The sequence below is a fragment of the Equus caballus genome, chromosome 16, assembly GCF_041296265.1.
Source record: "Equus caballus isolate H_3958 breed thoroughbred chromosome 16, TB-T2T, whole genome shotgun sequence".
Classification (NCBI taxonomy): Eukaryota; Metazoa; Chordata; class Mammalia; order Perissodactyla; family Equidae; genus Equus; species Equus caballus.
The window spans coordinates 51931692-51951629 of record NC_091699.1 but is presented as its reverse complement, the minus strand read 5'-3'; the positions used below and the strand labels follow the sequence as shown (position 1 = coordinate 51951629).

General features: G+C 48.7%; 1 protein-coding gene across 1 annotated transcript; it reads right to left on the bottom strand.

Annotated features, from left to right (window-relative positions):
- Window positions 1–1577: 1577 nt before the first annotated feature.
- CCR1 (C-C motif chemokine receptor 1) lies at window positions 1578–8424 on the bottom strand. Its single transcript, XM_005600756.4, has 2 exons — window positions 7557–8424; window positions 1578–4071 (listed from the first exon to the last, which is right to left on the bottom strand). The coding sequence occupies exon 2, from the start codon at window positions 4006–4008 to the stop codon at window positions 2941–2943; it is 1068 nt and encodes a 355-aa protein (XP_005600813.2). The 5' UTR covers window positions 4009–4071; window positions 7557–8424; the 3' UTR covers window positions 1578–2940.
- Window positions 8425–19938: the final 11514 nt, after the last annotated feature.

Here is a 19938-nt window from a genome sequence, read left to right as displayed (position 1 = left end):
ACAGTAGGAACAACAGTAACAGGAGGTTGGGGTGTGACCGCATTCACACAGGAGCAGGGAAAGGAGGTGACAGGAGTGAGGCAGTTGGGAAGAGCTGAAGGTGTTCTGAGCCACTGAGGAGGGGCACTGGCAAGAGGCAGATCGCTTATCTGATAGAGTTGAAGAAAGATTGCTCCACTTTCCTGCTTTATGTCATGTAATTATCATAACAGCCCCGTGAGGTAGATACTAGTCTTATCCTCACTTTATAGATAAAGAAATTGGAGGCTCAGAGAGTCATCCATTCAACCAGCATGTACTGAGAGCTTACTATGTATCGAACTTTGCTGAAGTTATGCAAAAAATACTAAGTGTGATCGAATACGAGAGTGTGTGCATTTAGAAAACAATGCTGGAAGGAAATGCACTAAAATGTCAATATGCTAAGAGAGGCTGTGTTTGGGTAGTGAGATTACAGGTGCTTCCGTTTTCTTCTTTGGGCTTTTTACCCATTTCCAGTTCTCTACAATGAACATGTATGGCCTTTGTAACAAGAAAATAAATAATAAAATTATTTCAAAAATGGATTTGGAGGATGTTTTGAAATCTTCCTTGTTATGATATTGTCGGGGATCAAATATTGTTTTTTTATATACTTTTGTTTTAGGGGAAAATTTGCCCTAAGCTAACATCTGTTGCCAATCTTCCTCCTTTTTATTCCTTTCCACCCTTCACAAAGTCACAGTACATAGCTGTGTAGAATTGTCAATTCTCTGGTTTTCCCATGTGAGCCATGGCCACAGCATGGTACTGACAGACGAGTGGCGTGGTTCCATGCCTTGTTTAGTGAACCTGGGCAGCTGAAGCGGAGTGTGCCAAACTAACCACTAGGTCATCAGGGCTGGCTCTCATATATTGTTTTTTGATGCAGTTTTATTTTACCAAAGTAGCGGACAAATGTTTCTTAATTCCAATAAACCTCCTTCTTTCCACGCCACAGAGAGGGCTAGCAGGTTTATAAGTGGAGAGCTGACAACCAGCTTGACTCCCAAAGCCTATATTTGTCCACATTTTCTGTGTGGAAGCACAAGCCCAGGGCAGTGTGATCTCCTCCTCCCCAGACAAACGTTTTCCAGACCTTCATGATACCAGTTTCTTTGCACAAAGAAGGCATATGGCGGTAGTAGGTCCCTGCCTGAAGGGAAGGGAGGCTTGGTAAGAATACAACTCAAGTGTCCAGAAAGAGAGAAGCCAGCCCAATGGTGTCACTGTGCTGTAAGGGGACATCCATCCACTTAGGGTGCTTTCTCACTAATGGACTCCTTCCTCCCCTTTGCTGTCCTGGCACCACGGACTCCATAGCAGCCCCACCCATCCATCCTGGGTTCTGATGGCATCCCTGTGCCTGTCAACATCACAGAACGGACATCCCACCTGCATCTGTGTCTCCCAGAGCTCAGAGAGCTCACTTTGAACGGAGCAAGTCCTCAGTCGTGGTTGCTGGATTGAATTGATTTGTGCGAGCAATCAGGCGGAAATGGGTGGAGTAAATCAGGGTGCCTCCCTGGTGTGGAATTCAGTGCAGGCACCAGAAACAATGCTTTGGAATGATTTATTAGCCTGGAAAAGTGATCTCAACATACTAGTACTTAAAAACAACAACAGCAGAAGAGTGAGTACAATTGGAGTCCATCTTTGTTACAATCATAAATATGCATAGGAAAAAACTAACTAAAAGAAAATACATTAAAAAATATACAGTGGTTGTCTTTGGGTAGTGGGATTATAGATGATTCTGCTTTTTCCCCCTCTGTATTTTTAAGCTTTTTTGGAAACAATTTTTGTTATTGGAAAAATAATTTTAAAAGAAATATATGTCTGAGGAAACAGGGAACAAAGACATAATAAATGAGAGATCCTTGGTGAGAGATGAAGTGTTAAGGACGCTAGAGTAAATAAGTTCCTTTGAACTAAGGGCTCTCTTATCCTTCTTAGAGATGGAGTCCCCAGCCTTCCTGGTAGGCATTCTCTTGCTTCCCAGCCTCAAACACCATCAGCCTGCACACGAGGCAATTTTTCGCTTATGGGTCCAATGTGGCAGCCCGAACCCTGATCCAGAAAACCAGAAGGCTTGGATGGAGAGCCAGAGGAAGAGAATCAACTGTCTCCTTTTGCCTGTTAGTGATTTCTGCAATAAAGCTGTCAGAATTTACTGCCACATCACCCAACTTATAGGGAAGGGAGATTCTGAAAAATATTCAGAAACAAAGGAATGGTAAATGGAAATAATGACTCTCTGTCCTCTATAGCTATTCAAGAAGTACGACACAATATATATAAGGGCTGTGTCTGGCCCGCTGCCTGAACTGTGGGACTGTAGTGAATATAAAAATTCTCTCTCAGGGCTTTCTTAGGTCTACCGCCAATAGCAGTTCCGCAATCCTGCTTCCCATTAGGTCTCGAGTTCTTCCATTATGAGTTCTGTGCTCCTCAGGGTTTCTGAGAGCCTGACCCTGCAGTGGGGTTGGGGTGGGTGGGTGGATGGAAGTGGCTGTGGCTTCTGATTGGCTCGGGGCTCAGAGTGGAGTCAACCATGGAAATCACCGCTTCCGAAATCATTGGTGGTAGGGTAGGGTCAGGGGACGCTACAGTGGCTTTGTTTACAAATGTTAATGTTCACAAATTTGAAATCCTTTTTGGGCCCAAGACATTCCCTGGCACCTTTTGTCCCATTTTGCACATTTATTTCCTTTCCACCAGGGAGAAGTTTGTGGCGAGGACTCAAGCTCCAGAGGTGGTTTAGTCTAGACCAACTTTAAGCTTCCTCAACCCTGAGTGGTGCAATTCTGTGCTGCAGCAGGTATCAGAATCTGGCAGGGACAGCCAAGCTGCCTCCTCTCTGGCCAGCATGCCTGGCAGGTCATTCTCGCAGGGTACTGGATGGGCCTCCAAGGGCCTGAGTCAGAACCCAGCAGAGAGTTCATGCTCCCCGGTGGAGGGGGACATGGAGCTGGCCCTGTCCAGCCTCTCTATGGAGAGGAAGGGGAGCCACTTAGCCAGGTGCACGGTCACGAGCCTGTGGAACAACTGGCGCAGGTACTTTCGGAACCTCTGGCCGACAAAGACGTAGATCACAGGGTTGACGCAGCAGTGCGTGTAGGCGATCACCTCTGTCACTTGTATGGCCAGGTCCAGCTGTTTGCTCTGCTCACACTCATTGGTGAAAAAGAAGTTTTGGAAAGCAGAAACAAACACGGTCAGATTGTAAGGGGTCCAAAACAGGAAGAAGATGATCATGATGACAAAAATCAGACGGATGGCTTTTGCCTTCTTCTCATTTGGCCGTCTGAGCAGAATCTTTATAATCCCTGTGTAGCAGATGATCATGACCAGCAGAGGCAAAACCAGCCCTAAGATGTTCATCTTCAGAGCCTGGAACTGTTTCCACTCTTTTAGGCTTTCAGAAGGGAAATGAAGACTGCAGGTGTAATGAGAGAATTCCCCCTGGGTCTTGGAAAAGCACAAGCCAGGGATGGAAGCCAAGAGGGCCAGGACCCAGGTGATGATGCTGGTCACGATACCCCAGGTGACAGTCCGGGCCCGCAGGGCAGACACGGCATGGACGATGGCCAGGTACCTGTCGATGGTCAGCAGGATGATGAAAAGGATCTCGCTGTACAAGCCTGTGTAGTAAAGCCCTGAGAGCAATTTACACAAGCCATCACCGAAAACCCAGTTATCCTTCAGCTTATAGTCAATCCAGAAGGGCAGCGTGAAGAGGAAGAGCAGGTCAGAAATGGCCAGGTTGAGAAGGTAGATGCTGGTCATACTTTTGAGCCTCTTGTATTGCATGAGGACCAGGACCACCAGGATGTTGCCGACCAGGCCAATGACAAACACCAGAGAGTACAGGGGGGGCAGCAGCTGGGCCCCAAAGGCCCTCAGCTGTTCCTTTTGGCATGGAGTTGCAACCCCGTAGTCAAATTCTGTTGTCATATCATAGTCGTTTGGGGTCACTGAAATTTCCATCCTGGCTTCTCCAGGTCAAGAAAATGGTTTCTGTGTTTACTTTGTTGATAAAGGCGATGGGCTCTGGACAACAAAGACAAGGCAGTGATTACATGTCTTCAACCACTTGACAACTGCTTACTGAATGCCTATTGTGTCCTGTGCCCTGGGATGCAACGGTAAGCAAGGAGGACCCAGATCTTCTCTTCCCTTGTGGAACTTATAGTCTAACTGGGGGTGCAGGCAATAAATAAATGAGTACACAAATCATTAATTCAATTGCTTTGGCAATGAGTGTTGTGAAGGGAAACTCCAGTGGGTGGAGAGCATAAACAAAGGAAGATCTCACCACACTACTCATAGCCAACATTTCCCAAGTGCTTCCCATGGACTCGGCATTGGACTTAGTGTTAAACAACCCTTGGAGGGGTGCCATTATTGTTCCCCATTTTAGAGGTGATGACCTAGAAGTTTGGAGTGGTTAGGACACATATCTGGTGAGAACAAGAGCTGGACCTCAAACCTAGGTGGGTAAGCTGTCTTGTGCCCATTCCTGAAGCCACTTGGCTTTCCTGCTTCCAATCACAGAGCAATGGCTTTGCACTGTGGGGTCCACAGAAGGATGCTGAGAAGGAAAAAAGTTCTAACTGAGGGTTAAAAACTTACAGATGGATCTTGATGGCTTTTGGAGCTGCAATGATTCTCAGCCAGGGGTGACATAGCTCCAAGAAGGTACGTGAAAATGTGGTGTGGGCATTTTTTTTCTTTTTGGTTGTCTCAAAGATGGGGGCAGGTGGCAGTGCTATTGTCATTTGGCAGGCAGGGCCAAGGGTGTCCTGCAATGCAAAAATTATCCTACCCCAAACATCAATAGTGCTGCCATAGTGAAATCCTAGAAGGCCAACTCCATCCCTTACTAGATGAGGACACTGAGGGCACCGGAGTGGGCTCAGCCTGACCCACGTCACATTGCCATGAAGGGGCACAGCTAGGTCACTGGTAACTCCGTAGACCTGTGAGAGCTGTGAGGAGGATTCAGAGGAAAGTACAGGCCAGGTGGAGTGGAACGGCCTGGTGAGAAGTGGGGAGTCCGGGGAGGAATAGCACAGAACAACCTTGAGCTCAGCGACCAGGCGGTAGCCAGAGTTCTGCTGAAACAAGCTCTTAGGTATTTTTACCTAGGGCTGCCTTGAAACAAACAAAAAAGAACCACTGGATAGCTTGCTTTTGTAGGACTTCCCCCAACCCTTTCTTTTGAGCACTCATTTTCAATTACTAATTGAATACACCTCCCCAAAGATAGCATGGGCTTTGGTGTAACCTACCAGCTATGAGACCATGGACAAGTTAATCTACCTCTCTGAGCCTCAGTTCCTCCTCTGTATTGTGGGAAAGTAACTCTTACCTTGCAGGGCTACTGTAAGGTAATGTAGGAGAAAAGTGACCCCCTGGCTCTTACTGGGCCCTTAGTAAATATTAGGGTACCTCCTTCCCTGCAGTGGCCCTTCTCTGAGACCTGTCACCACCAGGAATGTCCCAGGTTCCAATCCTATTCTGGCTAATCTACCCCACTCCCCAAGTCCCCCCACCAAGTCTCTCTGTAGTTAATCTGGAAAATGAATGCTACTTGGCAATGATGGACAATGACAATCCCTCCCATGTGAGCTGCATTTTGAAATTTTCAATATATTGCCATCAGTCGGAATTGATTTGAGCTAAACGTCAATCAGTAAAGTAGGTGGTACCTACATCATAATTCCCATCTTGAACCTGGAGTGTCTAGTGCTCTTCCTTCTACACTGCTTAATGAATGTTTCCTGCTTACAAAATTCACATTTCTGCATGGGCTGTTGGAAATTAGGCACATGAGGAGTGTCGGGCACCCTGGCTAGGGGACTGTCATTTCCACTCAAATCCATCCCTATGGCTCACTCCTCCATCCCTGGACTTGCTTCTACCTGATCAGCTCTCTTTCTGGAGAAATCCAGGCTGAGAGTCACTAACCAAGCTGCGTTGGCGATTTCTGATTTCTGCTTCCTCTGCCAGTGCTGACAGTTCGGCTTGGCGGTCAGCACTTTTGGGTGAGCTGGCAGGTTTATCATGGAAGCAATAAGCAGCTTGGAGGCACAAAGTGCAAATGGTGCAACAATGAGCCTGTGGGTCTAGTTTCTGGAGAGTTTTGGCAAAGGTGAGGGCAAACTGAGTCAGCATTGTCAGGCACCGTTTGAAAAGAGAGTCTCCTCCATACCCCCTAGCCTCCAACTCCAGTCACTATTTTCCCAATTTGTCAGGCACCACACAACAACTCCAGGGTACGCTGCTCCTAAAGGGAGATCACTGGGTTGGGACCTTGGAGGAGAGGCCAAAGGACCATGTTGCCATGCAATCTGCCAGCACTGTTGTAGTCTGTGGCAAAAGTCTGCCCCAAGGTCACTGCACAGTGATCAGCTGTAGCCCTGGAGCCTGGAACCTTCCAGTGTCAGCATCCTTTAGCATAGGAGTGGGTGAAGTCTCCGAGTTGAGAAAGGACAGTCTGTGACAGTGGAGTGCCGAAGCTGGCTTATACTCGTTCATAAGAGCCAACAGCGGGCATCTCTTCCCACTTCTGCATTCTGCATGATGGTAGCTTGAAACTAATCCATGAATATTTACAGAAGGAAAACTGGCAAACATTAGAAATTAGGGCTCTTTTTTCAACATTGACCGGTACGTCAATGGCCCGCAGTCTGAATAGCCTAGAGCTGTCCTGCTAGTCAGCATGGGGACTAAAGGGTCAGTGAGTGGCACACAGCCTGGTGGCAGGCTGTGCAAACTTCTCGGAATTTCTAACTCTGAAAATCTGAGACCCTCCAGATTTTGTGGAGAAACAGTAGCCCCCTACCCCTCTGTCTTCAGAACAAAATTCTGACCTGCCTCTTTGTTAGTAGAGCAGAATGCATGCATCCCAAGAGGCCATCTGGCCAGCTCCCTGCCCACAGGTGGGTGAAATTCTACCTCCTCCCCAGACAGCCCACAGGCCTGATTTTGAGGATCCTTGGTTCAAGTTTTCTTAAGAAATTGATTCAGTATCTAATCATCCTTGCCTCTGAAAAGTTTTTTCTAATTAGTATTTCCCTCTTGCTATGATTTCTTCATATACCATGTTTGGTGTTCATTTACATGGGGAAATTTGTCAAGTAATTTCCTCTTGAGTAGCTTTCCACAGAAATTGCCTCTTGTCCCTTAATACTGGGCTGACTTTCTTAATCAGTCACCAGCAACCAATCATTCAAGAAAGCTCTCCCTTTTTTAAGCAAAAAACCTCTTATTTTGCATCTGAGCACACAGCCTTATAAATCCACCCAATCTCAGTCTTGCTATACAATTAATTGCTTCACAGATGCATCAATGAGCTCCTTAGACATTGGCCTGGCCCTCCAAGAATTCCCCACCTTTGAGGGGACACACAGGTAGACAAGTAATGCCCTGCGCAGGAGAAGGATGACAGCCTTCCCCAGCTGCATACCTGTCTTCAAAAAAGAGTGCCCTTGACAGCAACCAACAAGACAGAAAAGACAAGTGCCACTTACTCTGGTTTCAAAGGATTTTGTCCACGAAGTCTCTGTTTCTGGGGCTTTTCGAGCCTGTATGACTTCAAGGCTCAAAATCCTGATTGAGTAGGAAGTGCTCACTTCCTGTGTGATGATGAAGACAGGACTCTGGGGTTCTCAGTTTTTCAGAATGACAAGAAAGGAACAAAGTTCTTCTTTCTGTATGGTTGGATGTCCTTGAATGGCCACAACACCTACCAGTGGTCAGTTCCTGGAGGCCAAGTTCATGCCAAGGCTGTCTCTGGTCACTGGGCTGCACTTCTCCCTGGGAGCTCTGCCTTAAGGGGATTGGGTAGGATGGGGTTGGGTGGAGTTGAGTGGGCTGAGGCGATGACAATGAGGAGTACCAGAACTTGTGAAGCAATCAATTGAAGGCTAGAAACGTCTGTGGGGGTGGCATGGGGGCAGGGCATACAGTTCTTGTGATCAGTGACTAGCCTTTTTTTTTTTCTTTTAAAATTGCAAATGAGAGGATTTAAACATAACGCTGAGTCTTGTTCCTCAAAAAGATCTGGCTGATACGGTCTGAGAGAGGCTGCAGCTTCTCTTTGGCGCCCCCTATGTCCTCCACCTCTGACCGCTCTCTGTCCCCCTCTGCTCCCTTGTGTCCACCCCCCAAGTCCCACAGAGCAGTTTTACCTCGAGGAACCTCCAGCCTGGAGTGAGTACAGGGCTGTTGGTTGGGTTTCAGCCGTCCCTCTCTGGTCCCCGGCTCCTGTTTTATGCAATGGTCCGACACAGGCCGTGTTCACATCCCAGCTCTCCGCTGCAGACACGGGTGGATCACTGTGGCTTTCTCAGCCTGTTTCCCGCTGTGTCAAATGAGAGCACTGACTCCTCACACTCAGAGGAGGAAGCAGGAGGTCAGCTTGTGCATGAAAAATGCATGAGTGCCTGGCACGAGGAAAAACGTCTGACGAATGATGCTTGTTATGATTCTCCCCAGAGCTCCCAACACCTGCTCTGCCCCTGCGCTTGTGTCCCTCTGTTTCCATTTCCTCTCCTGTAAAATGGAGACTCTGCCAACCTTCCTCACAGGATTGCTGCAAAGCACCATTTCAGAAATCATGCATGTGAATGTGCCTTGAAAATGTCACATGTCCTTTCCAGGCTCAGTTTCCTCACCCGTAAGATGAAGACTTTGGATGAGGTGGCTCCATGTCCCCTTTAGTGGACCATTCTGTGAATCTTCAGGGTCGGGTCTCACCTCTTTGTCAGCCTGTCCACAGAGAGATGGTGCAAGGAGGCAAAGGGTAACTAGATAGACAGGCAAAGGGTAACTGGACCTAGGAACTGGCTGCCTTTGCGCAGGGAGTAGAGCACGAGGAGAGCACCAGCGATGGATGAGCCTGGCAAATCAGACAGTCCTGTGTTCAGACCCTAGGTCTACCTTTTACTGACTTTGCACGTGTTATTAAAGTTCTTGACGGTCTCTTTCCTCTTTTGTAAAGCGAAGTTAATACTGTCCACTTTATAGAGAGGATTAAACGAAGATTATATACGTACATGTGAATGACTGATTTGGGGGAGTGCTCGAAACATTAGAGATGCCTGTCTTAATTTGGGCTCTCCCTTGCAGATGCAAAAGCTGAGACAAGGATGCAGGTGCAAGTAGTGTATTTGCAGGGGATCCCAGGAAACACTGCAGGGGATGGGAAAGTGGGACAGGGAAAGGGAGAAGCTGATGAAGGGCGTGTTATTGAGCCCCTGCCACTGAAGGCAAGCAGAGCTCCATCCTTGTGGGGAACTCAGGGGCCCCCTCAGAGTCGTCCCAACTCCGGGGCCAGAGGGGTGAGGACACCAGGCGCATATCCATCAAGTCTCTACCCACCCGTCACTGGTTGAGAGCTGCTTCTTGTGGTATTCTGGCTTGCTGTCTGCCCTGGCTGTGGATCAAAGCTGCTCCCCAGGCAAAAAGCCCCGGGTTTTCAGGAAGCAGCCTCCGGGGTGTAGACGTGCGTGTTAAGGGATGTGGCCATGGGGCATTGACAGCCTCTATGGTGCTCAGGAAATTGAGGTGCCTGCCAGTGTTAGCACAGCTGAGCTCCCAGCTGCTTCCCCACCAGGGGACTCTGCCAAATTGACCACCTCTCAGCCCCGCTGCCAGGAGTAGTAAATGGGAGGTCTGCAGGTGCCCGGCTTCTCATAGTACTTTGCCAGCAGGTCAGTTTCCAGAGAATGGAGGCTTATGAGGCCTGCCTCTTCCTTGGTCATGTCTAAGGTGAGAGACGTGGTCAGTACCTCTAAACCCTGACTGGCCTTCCAGCTCTGCTCTATACTTCTGTGGGGCCCACACGACAGAGAGGACATGCCAGGTAAATATGCTTGTTCACTTAACAAATATTTATTGAGCGCACACCATGTGCCAGGTGCTACGTTAGATGTTAGGGGTCTGGCAGTGACCAAGAGAAGCAGACACCATTCTTCAAGAGCTCACTGCTTAGCGAGGCTCACAGACTAAGTAAGTCACTGCAACAAGAAGCAACGTTTGTCACGGCCTGGGAAGTACCCTGGGCTGAGGGAGGATGCATCTGGGTAGGAGGGGATGGGAAAGCCCTCTAGAGCAGAGGTTCTCAAAGTGAGGACCCTGGACCAGCAGCACTGGCACCCCTTGGAAATTGCTAGTGATGAAAATTCTGGGTTCCTGTCCCAGACCTACTGAGTCAGAAATTCTGGGGTGGGGCCCAGCAGTCTGTTTTAACACACCCTCGGTATGATTCTGATGCACACTCAGGTGAGGGAACCATGCATTAGATTTTCGCTGGGCCTTTGGCCCAAAGTCCTATGTGATCTCTGTTCAGGAGAGCTGGGCTGGACCAGATGTGAGCTGGGAAGACTTCTTCCGCTTTAAGCTTGAAACCTAAACAAGAGGCTGCTCAGTGGCCTGTTCTGTCTCACCTTCCCAACACCCACACCCAGGTACCCTAGGGCATGCACACGTGCACACACACGCACACAGCCTTTTTTTTTTAAACATAGGCGGGGCATATGATAGACACTGTTTTCCATTTGCTTTTGTCACTGAACATCATACACGGGAGAGTCTTCTCCACAGCACACAGGCCCGAGCATTTAGGCAGTGGCGTAGCGCTTGATGTGGTGGGCACAGATAGAAGTATCAGTAAGGTGCACGCCTTTTAACCTTGGCTTTGTCCAGGGCTCTGGCTCCTTAATTTGACATGCCCTCCAGTGTCAACCCCATGGCCTGCCCTGCTGGCCCCTCCTTTTTCATCTCCTACAATTCCTTTTTGTGCCTCATCTAAGAAACCGGACCCTGACTCAGCCCTGTTTCTGCTTCTCCTTTTCTGTGTCAACCTCTACATCCCACAAACTCTTGTGTTCTGTGTAACCAGGACAGAGCAGGGCTGGCTCCTTGATTGCATGGGGCCTGGTTGTCATCGAGGCACACTTCAGGCTCGGCTGCTACACCAGCAGGTTAATTTCCAAGAGAGGGGACACGGTGTCATGATCATGCAGATCTCTCTGTTGCCTAATCCTGGGACACCCTGTCTGGCTACACGGCAGAAGAGGCTGCTTCTGACCCCTGGCCACTTTTCAGGACATGAAAGCCCAATTGGCGAGTGTCCCACAGAAGGACAAGGGGGGTTTTGGGAGACATAAGCAATTCCTAGGCAGTTGCCCACCCTGCCCCCTCCATACCACCTCCTTTTATCCGCTCTCACCCTCCTACCCCATTCCTCCCACCTCATTTAATTTCCTTCCCAGCCTCTCTTTCCCCCACCCCTCCCCACTCCGTATTTCTTCTATCCAGGTGGTCATTTTCCCTCCTTAATCTCTGCCTCTCCTTGCCTACCTGGCCTCTCCCAGGGTCTCACCCCCCAGCATTTGACAAACCAAAGGAAATGGGTCCAATAGTCCTTTGTCCCTCTCTCAGTTCTGCTCAGCTGCCCCATTGTGCTGGGTCACGTCCCAAAGTGAAAGAGGGTATTGGGCACATCCATGTCGGATTCCTTGCATCCTGCCTGGATCATCCAAGAAGCCACCTCCTCCCTGAAGCCCTCCCACCCTCCACAGCAGGGAATCAGTCATCCATGAGAGGCAGACAGTCTCTGAAGGTCTAAGCTTTTTGGGGGTGGTGGAAATTCCTTTGTTCATACCTAATGGTGTAGATTGGACACTTTTGACAATAAATAACAGGGCGATTCACTCAAAATAGCTCAAAAGAATAGAAACATTTTCTCACAAATCTAGATATTAGCTGTGGTCTTGTATTACTCTCTAACACTCTGTTGTAATAATCCTTGATGAGTTTACTACCCACAACATCTCTGTTTGTCTTTGCAACCTAATAACCTCAAAACTTAGGGGCTTAAATGACATTATTCTGTGATTCTGTGGATTAGGTGGGTGGTCCAAGGTGGCTTCGTTCCCATGTCTGGCAGTTGGTGCTTGTTGTCCATGAGACTGCCTCAGTTCTCTACGTGGTCTCTCTTCCGCCGGTTGGTCAAAGTGGCTTCTCTGCACGATGTCTCAGACATAAGCAGAAACTGCAAAGCATCTTAAGGCATAGCCTCAGAAGTCACATAATGTTACTTCTGCCACATGCTATCAGTCAGAGCAAATCTACAGAGCCAAGCCACAATTAGGGAGTCAGGAAACAGTATCTACCTTTTCAGAAGGAGTAATAAAGTCACATTATAAAGGGCTATGTGTACCAGGATGGAAGGACTTTGAAGCCATACTTAGCCTCTACCCAAAAGGCTAAACCACAAGTTTCCTCTTGCTCCTTCACCAAGGGGTTCCTGGAACTCCTCTCCTCTAATGGTCTTGTTTTTCCCATTTCTCAGCCACTCACTCCCATGATCCTAACCTCCAGATCTTACCATCACCAACATCTGTAGCCTTCATATCTCGCCTCCTAGCCTCTAAGCCTCCGACCCCACCTCCACTTTACTGCTCACTCTCACTAGCACCTTGGCTCCAGTGGTTCTTTGACCCCAGTAGGACCACTGATATTTCAATTTTCCACAGATCCTCAGCCTCCTCGTGCCCTGACTTTCCATCATCCTGAAGTCCATGGGCCATCATTACTGTTCCTCCCTTACATACATCCTCAGTTCTTTTACTCTTTTCTGATCTTGCTGTGTCCACCTGGCAAAATTCCAGGCCTGGTGAGATCCAACTCCCCACCTGCACCCATGAGGTTGAATGCAGCTGGAGAAAACCACACGTGGCACTGACTGGGATCACTCTAAATTACTGATAGCCATATTCAAAGGGTCCTTGATGCCCACCAACTGCATTTTCCTCTCAGACATTACTTCACACCTTCTGCCTTTTCCCTGAACCTCCAAAACTACCTCTGTCATCCTCATTCTTCACTGATGACTTCGTTTCCTATGTCACCAGGAAAATAGGAGCCGTCAGAAGAGAATTTTTATGTGTCCCACCTCGCCTCTTGCCATCCATGCTTTCCCGGGAACCTTCTACTCTGTCTCCCTCTTGTTACTTGGATGGATTCTCCACACTGCCATCTAAGTCCTTCCATCGCCCTTTGCACAGGATCCCGTCCTCTCTCACCCACTCAAGGACGCTGCTCTAGCCATTTGCTCTAGTGATGATCAGCAGCTTGTCTTGCTCTCCCGGATTCTTCTCATCAGCACAGGCACACAACTTTACTTCTCCTATCTTAAATAAACAAACAAAAAAACAAACGAGCAGACAAAGTCTTCACTGATTCCACTTCCACCTCTGGTTACTGACTTGCTTCTGCAGTCCTCTTTATAATAATATTATTTAAAAGAGTTGCCTTTACTTGTGTCTGGTTCCACTCCACCCACGCTTTCTGGAACCCACTCTCCTCAGGCTCTGGCCTCCACCATGCCACTGCTCTTGTCAAGGTCACCAGTGACTTCCTTGTGGCTAAATCCAACGGGCAATTTTCAGGCCTCATTGGACTTGACTGCTCAGCACATTGACACCATTATCTCTCCCTCTTCCTGACAGTCTTTCTTCCCGTGTGTAGGACATCATACTCTCCTGGTTTTTCTCTTATTTCACTGGCATTCCTTTTCAGTTCCCACTGCTGGTTTCTGCTCAGTGTTCCAATTTCTTAAACTTGGCATGATCCAGGGCAGAGTCTTTGAACACCTTCCCTTTCCTATCCACACCCATCCCTGTGGTGGCACCCTTCTCTCTCATGGCTCCAAACGTCAAGTTCATGCTGAAGATGCCCAAACGTAAATCTCCAGCCTTGCTCTCCTCCCTCAAATCCAGGCTCATATCCAGCACTCTGTTCAATGTCTCCACTTGAGTTTCTAAAAGGCACCTCAAATTGAACTCCTGAAATCTCCTCAAAACTCTTTGCTGGCACTGTCGTCCTCATCTAGAGGTAAATGGCAACTCCATCCTTTTCCTTGGTCCTACCAAAGCCTTGGAGTTGTACTTGACCCAACTCTTTCAAACCTGACATGTAGTGTTTTTGCAAAACCTGTTGGGTCTATCTTCAAAACGTTTAAAGAATCCAGTCCCTCCTCATTATATACGCTGTCCCTACTTTGGTCCCAACCACCCAAGGCCACAGTCTCTTTCCAACATAGCAGCCAGAGTGATTCTTTGAGAGTTATTTCAGGTCAGGCTCTTCTCCACCAAGTCCTTATATTGGCCTACAAGGTGGCGCACCACCTGGCCCTCATTCCCTCTCTGAACTCGTCCCCTGTAACTCTCCCCTTTGCATACTCTGCTCCAGCCAAACTGGTCCCTGGGATGTCCTTAAACACACTAGGTGCATTTCCACCTGAGGGCTTTTGCATTTGCTCTTCCCTCTTCCTGGATACTCTTCCCCGAAATGCCTGCAGAGCTTGCTCCCTCATGTCCTTCATTTCTATACATATATGTAACTTTCTCAGTAAGGTGTTCTCTAACCATCTTATTTAAAATCAAATCTCCTCCCCCGCCGCCAGACATCTAAGACTCCCTCCATGACTTACTTATCACCACCTCATGTATATGTATTTACTTAGTTAGTGTTCACTGTTTTCCTCCAATGTAATGCCAGCTTCCTGAGGGTTAGAATGTTCCCTCTTCTGTTCATGGTTCTATCCCCACATATTATGTGCTCAATAAGAATTTTTGAATGGATAAATCACGAGAGGTTCAGAGGTAGGAGGCTACAGAGTTGGTTAACTTAGTGGCTCTTCAGCTTCATCCAGGACCCTGGGTTCTTCCCATCTCTTGGATACACCCAGACCGGTTCTGCTCACGACTATAAGATGGCTGCTGTGTCACATCCAGGCATGATGACATCTAACAGAAAAAAGGGCTGTTTCTTCCTTTTGTCAATTTATAGGAACAAGGAAGCTCAGAAGGGTCCTGGGAGGAAACAGCCACTTGAGAGGTGGATTCTCTGCAGTGAAACCTGGAGACGGCCCCTCCACTTGGCCTTCCCGGGCAGAGCGTGAGTGACAGTGACGCGGGGGAAAGCTCTGCAGTTCTTCTGCCACAGGAAGATGCTTAGCAGGAAGCAGACACTGGGGGGCAGGATTTGAGAGCCTACGAATGAAGGAAGAGCACATTATCTCCTCCCAGCTTCCTCACTCCCCCTCTCCCACCTGCCCAAATATGAGAGTGGGAGGGTGGGGGTTCCTGCTGGTAGAGAGCCCAGAGCATGGCCATTGAGCCTGCAAAAGCTCATGCTAAGGGCTGCTAACCAGACCGTGACAGGTCAGCGAGCCAGGGGCCCACAAGAACTGAATAGTGGCTCATTGTGGGTTGAGCCTGGTGGGAAGGCAGGGAGGAATGAAGAGGTTGATAATGATCCTTTGTACTTCAAATCCAAGCTGCAGACAGAGACGGGTACAGGTATGCACCTGTTACCTCTGCTTTCTGGTCTGAAAGCTCCAAGTGACATGGTTGGCTCATGCTGGTATTCGTTCCCTTCTACCTTACTCATCACACATCTATTAAGTGTCCTCTCTCTCTGTCAACCATTGGTCAGTAAAAAGATAACTCAAAGATAAGTTAGATAAGTGGCTAAGTTTTCTTAAAAGTGGTTTAAGTTTCTCAAGTAGCTGTTTTCTCAGACCCATCAGAGCTTCCTGAAACTGGTGTTGGCTCAAAGTGAGGACTGTGGGCCAGCAGCATTAACAACATCTGGGAATTGTTGGAAATAAAGATTCTCAGACCCCATTCCAAGACCTGCCGGAACACAAGCCCTGGGAGGGTGTATTGGACCCAAGAAGCTGTGTTTGAACAAGTCATCCAAGCATTTCTTATTTATCTTATTTATGGCTACAGTTTGAGAATCCTTGCTAGACTCTTGCTGTTTCATGTGTGATGGTGAGACCTGAGCGCTTATCAGGAATGCTGACTCTCAGGTCCCACCCCGGGTCTACGGAAAGAGAATCTGCATTTTTACCAGATTCCCCCAGGGGTTTATTTGCACATTACAGTGTGAGACATCCTGGTCTAGAAGGTCATGGTCTAGTGGGATAAGACTCTGTGTAGAGTTCAAGAGATACACAGAGGAAGGTGGGTGGAGTCAAAAGTGCTTTGCAGAGATGTTTACCCTTAATCAGGGACTAGAGAGGAGTTGAAGTCTGCCGGAGGACCAAGGGCAGGAGACGGGTGAACGATGCTGCGGAACAAACAGCTCGACACACTCCAGTGCCTTTCAGAGTGTAGATGTGCAGTAAACATTGGTTGATTGGTTACTGGGTTTAGGGAGCACATTCGCTGGGCTGCCCAGGTAGATGGAGACCTCTAAGACCCACACTGAGGCTTAGTGGGGACGTCGTGGGTGCTGGAGTCAGACCCCCGACTTCATATCTGGTTCCCACGCTGAGTTGGTGAGGCTATGGAGAAAAAGCCACGCCTGCCCATTGCTGGTGGGGGTGGAAGTCGGGTGCCCCTCCATGGAGGGCTGTTTGACCATGTCTATCAGAATTCAAAACGTGTACATCTTTTGTTCTAATTCCGCTTCTAGGAATTTATCTTACAAATACATGCAGCAGAAGAGAGAGGTTACAAGGCTGTTCCCTGTGGTGTGGGGACTGGTTCAGGCCCATGAAATACTCTGCAGACTTCTGTATTGGTACGAAATGCTCCCAGGCTGGAGTGAACCAGCAAAGGCAGCGTGCATGTGCAGGATGCTGAGGCAGGTGACCTGGGGAGGCTCCAGTTGGAGGGCTCCATGTCTCTGGATGGAAGCACGATGCTCTGCCAATACTTGTGGTCTCCAGTGAGAGAACTGGATGGCTGGAGGAGAGACAGAGACTTATTTTTCACTGGATGCTATTTTTTACCATTTGACTTTTGTACCAAGAGCAACTGTAATCCATCTAGCAGCTTAAGGACCCCTGGGGGTCCCCAAAACCCATCCAAGAGGTCCCTAATGTCTTTCTTTTTCCAACTATTATCTGTGTGAGGCTTGTTTTCCTTCATAGACTTCAACCAAAGCAATATATCACAATGGGCTGGATGCAGAAGCAGCTCTGGGGATCCAGCTGCCTCCTATTTAGCCAGGCAATAGAGGTTTGCCAAAATGGAAAAACAACGCCACTCTTCCCACTAAAACTTTTTCATTTTGGAACACATAATTATTTTCATGGAAGTATCACTTATGTTAACATGTTACAGTTTTATTATTGTTATTTTAAGTAAATTACTGAATTTTTTGAAGTTCTCAGTTTTAATTTCTACTGCAGTAAATCTTAGTAATCCGAATAAACAAAAATTCTTTGGTGTCTTCAATTATACTTTAGAGTATAAAAATTCCTGAGACTGAAAAGCTTGAGAACCACTGTTCTAGGGCAGACCAGTATATTTAATTTATTTTAAACTCCTGGTTCCACCAATTAGTAGCCACTGACCCAGGGGAAGTTAACTATTTTTCTGAGCCTCACTTTTCTCTTCCCTGAGCAGTAATAAAAGGAGGCACACAGAGCATTTAGCACATAGTATGAACTCATTGAACGTCGTTGCTATGGTTACAGAAACCCTGCAGGACACTCAGGCTTCCAGCTCTACCTTTGGTGACATTAAGTTGGCAGCTCGAGCTCAGCCACGGGGATCTTTATACTACGGAAACTGGGAACAAGCAAATGCTACACTTCAGTGCCTTTTTTGTTTTTTCCTCCCGGAGAGTGGATTGTTAAGCATTTACTCACACACCCCCGCCAGGGTACCTACTGACCACGAATGTACAGGGACGATATCTGCATCGCTTTAATCTTAAATCCTTGAGGGCAAAGGGATCTGATAACATAAATTTTGCACCTGAGTTTCCACAAACCTTTGGTTCGGGCACAGAGTAGCTTTGACTTAGCCTGCCCTTTGCACAGCAGCTGGGGCCCAGTTCCCTGACAGCAGGGGAATCCCCTTGCGTTGGCCATGTGCCCACACACAAGACTGCCACGAGCCGTGGGCCCTGCCCCGCTGCCATCTTGGGTGGGCTCTTGCTGCTGTCACACAAACAGAACTTCAACCTGCGGGTGTGTGCCCTCGCTTGAGGCATCTTGCACCCACTTCATACTTCCCTTTTCTGGACTTTCTAGTCTCGTTACTGTCTTCCTTTTCCCTCTGTGGTTTTTTTGCTGGCGGAGTGAGGAAGGCGGGGTTGGTGTTTTGTTCTGTTTTCTGGCCTTCATCTTGGCTGCTTACTCTCCCCGAAGCCCCCATTGGCAGTTTGCCTGTCACCGAAACACACGTTCAAAGTTTTCATCTGATAATCCTGTATTCTGCCACCCTTGCAGACCAGACTTCCCCGGGTCACTGAAGACAGCGCAGGGGCGGGTCCGTGGAGGGGTGCGTCTTCTGGGGCCCCTGACCAGCCTCTTCCATCCTGTGCCTAGCTCTGCCGGGATTTCCTCCTCCAGGGCACCCCCGGTGAGCACCCCCTTTCTGCTCCAGTGCCTCTGCCTCCCTCTTCACTGCTGTCCAGACAGTGCTCCTTTCACATCTGTAATTCCCATTTTGAGCAACCGTTCCTCTTTCTGATACTTCCAGTCATGCCTGTTTCACGATGTCTCTGTAAAGGGGACCTGGAGCCCCTACAAAGGCCTTTACAAAGATGGTCACTGGGGGACCTCCACAGGGTGGGTAAACTTGGCCTCCTTACTCTGGGCTTTAGTTTTCAGTGGCCTTGGTGAAAGAGAGCACTGGAGAGGGCCTGCTCCTGGGTGTAGGAACAAAGAGCTCTGGTTCTTCTTCCAGAAGCTCAAGGAGGGAGTTCTGTCAGTATGGCCCACTGGGGGTCTGACCGCTAAGCAAATTACCACACAGGGAACTAAGACAGGGTCAGTGGACTGCCCCTCTCAGAGTTGTGCGTGGAGTAGAGAGGACAACAGCTCAAGGTGCGAACGGCCATGACTGCCAGCACCTGCCATGACCCAGTCCTCCCCAGGGCATTCTTGGGCCTTGGCAAAAGCTTCCTCCAGAGAATGATGTTCAGGATTCCTCCTGAGGTCTGGACTGTAGCCCAGAAAGTCAGAGAGGCATGGCCTCCCGGGCTGTCCCTCTCTCTGGGAGAATGGGGGTTGGCAGTCTCCAACTCAAAGGGCTGACGTCTGAATTCCTGTTTCAGAATAGTGAGACAAGAAGAAGCAGGACTGGTGCCACACCCCCACCACCAATCCACGCCAACACGGCAGCCACGGCTCCACTGCCCACGTCCCAGAGAGTGGCACGCCCGGGGCATTCTGGATAGACAAGGTGGATGTGGGGAGATAGAGGTTTCACAGGGGTAGATGAACTTCCAGGTAAGCTGAGCAGGTGAGAGATCTGGCATATAATTTGGGGACGTTACAGGGAGAGACACTGACTGCCAGCCTGGCTGCATTACTTTCTCTTACCTAATTTGCCTCCCTCTTGCTGCTGCCTTGTCTTCTGAAGCCACCAATCAGGCAGCCTTAGGCTTCCTCTTGAAGGGCAGCCCAGGCTGGCAGAGAACTCAGGGGAAAAGCCTCAAGGGCCCCTCTCTCTCTCTGGGTGCCGCCTCATAGATCTGGTACCCCAGGGCCTGGGCTTTAGCCTCTGCCATCATGAGTGTCCAGGCACACTGTGGCCTCCCTTTGTCCGAGCAACAGGCAATGGCACTGTCTCCTGGCAAGCAACAAGCACCCTAGCATGGGTGTGAATCACGGCTCCATCAGACGCTAGCCACATGACCTTGGGCGATTTTCTTTACCATTGGTCTGAGCCTCAGTTTCCCCACCTATAAAATAGGGATAATAATATTTCCTTCTCAGGATTGTTGCAAGAATTGAATATGGTTTCATATGTGCCTGGCACTTAGGCATTCAGCTGATGGGGGCTATGTAGCCGTCTATTTCTTCATCCCAAACCTCAGTGAAACTGCCAAATACGCATTGAGTGCCTCCTATGTGAAGGAAAGCTGTCCAAG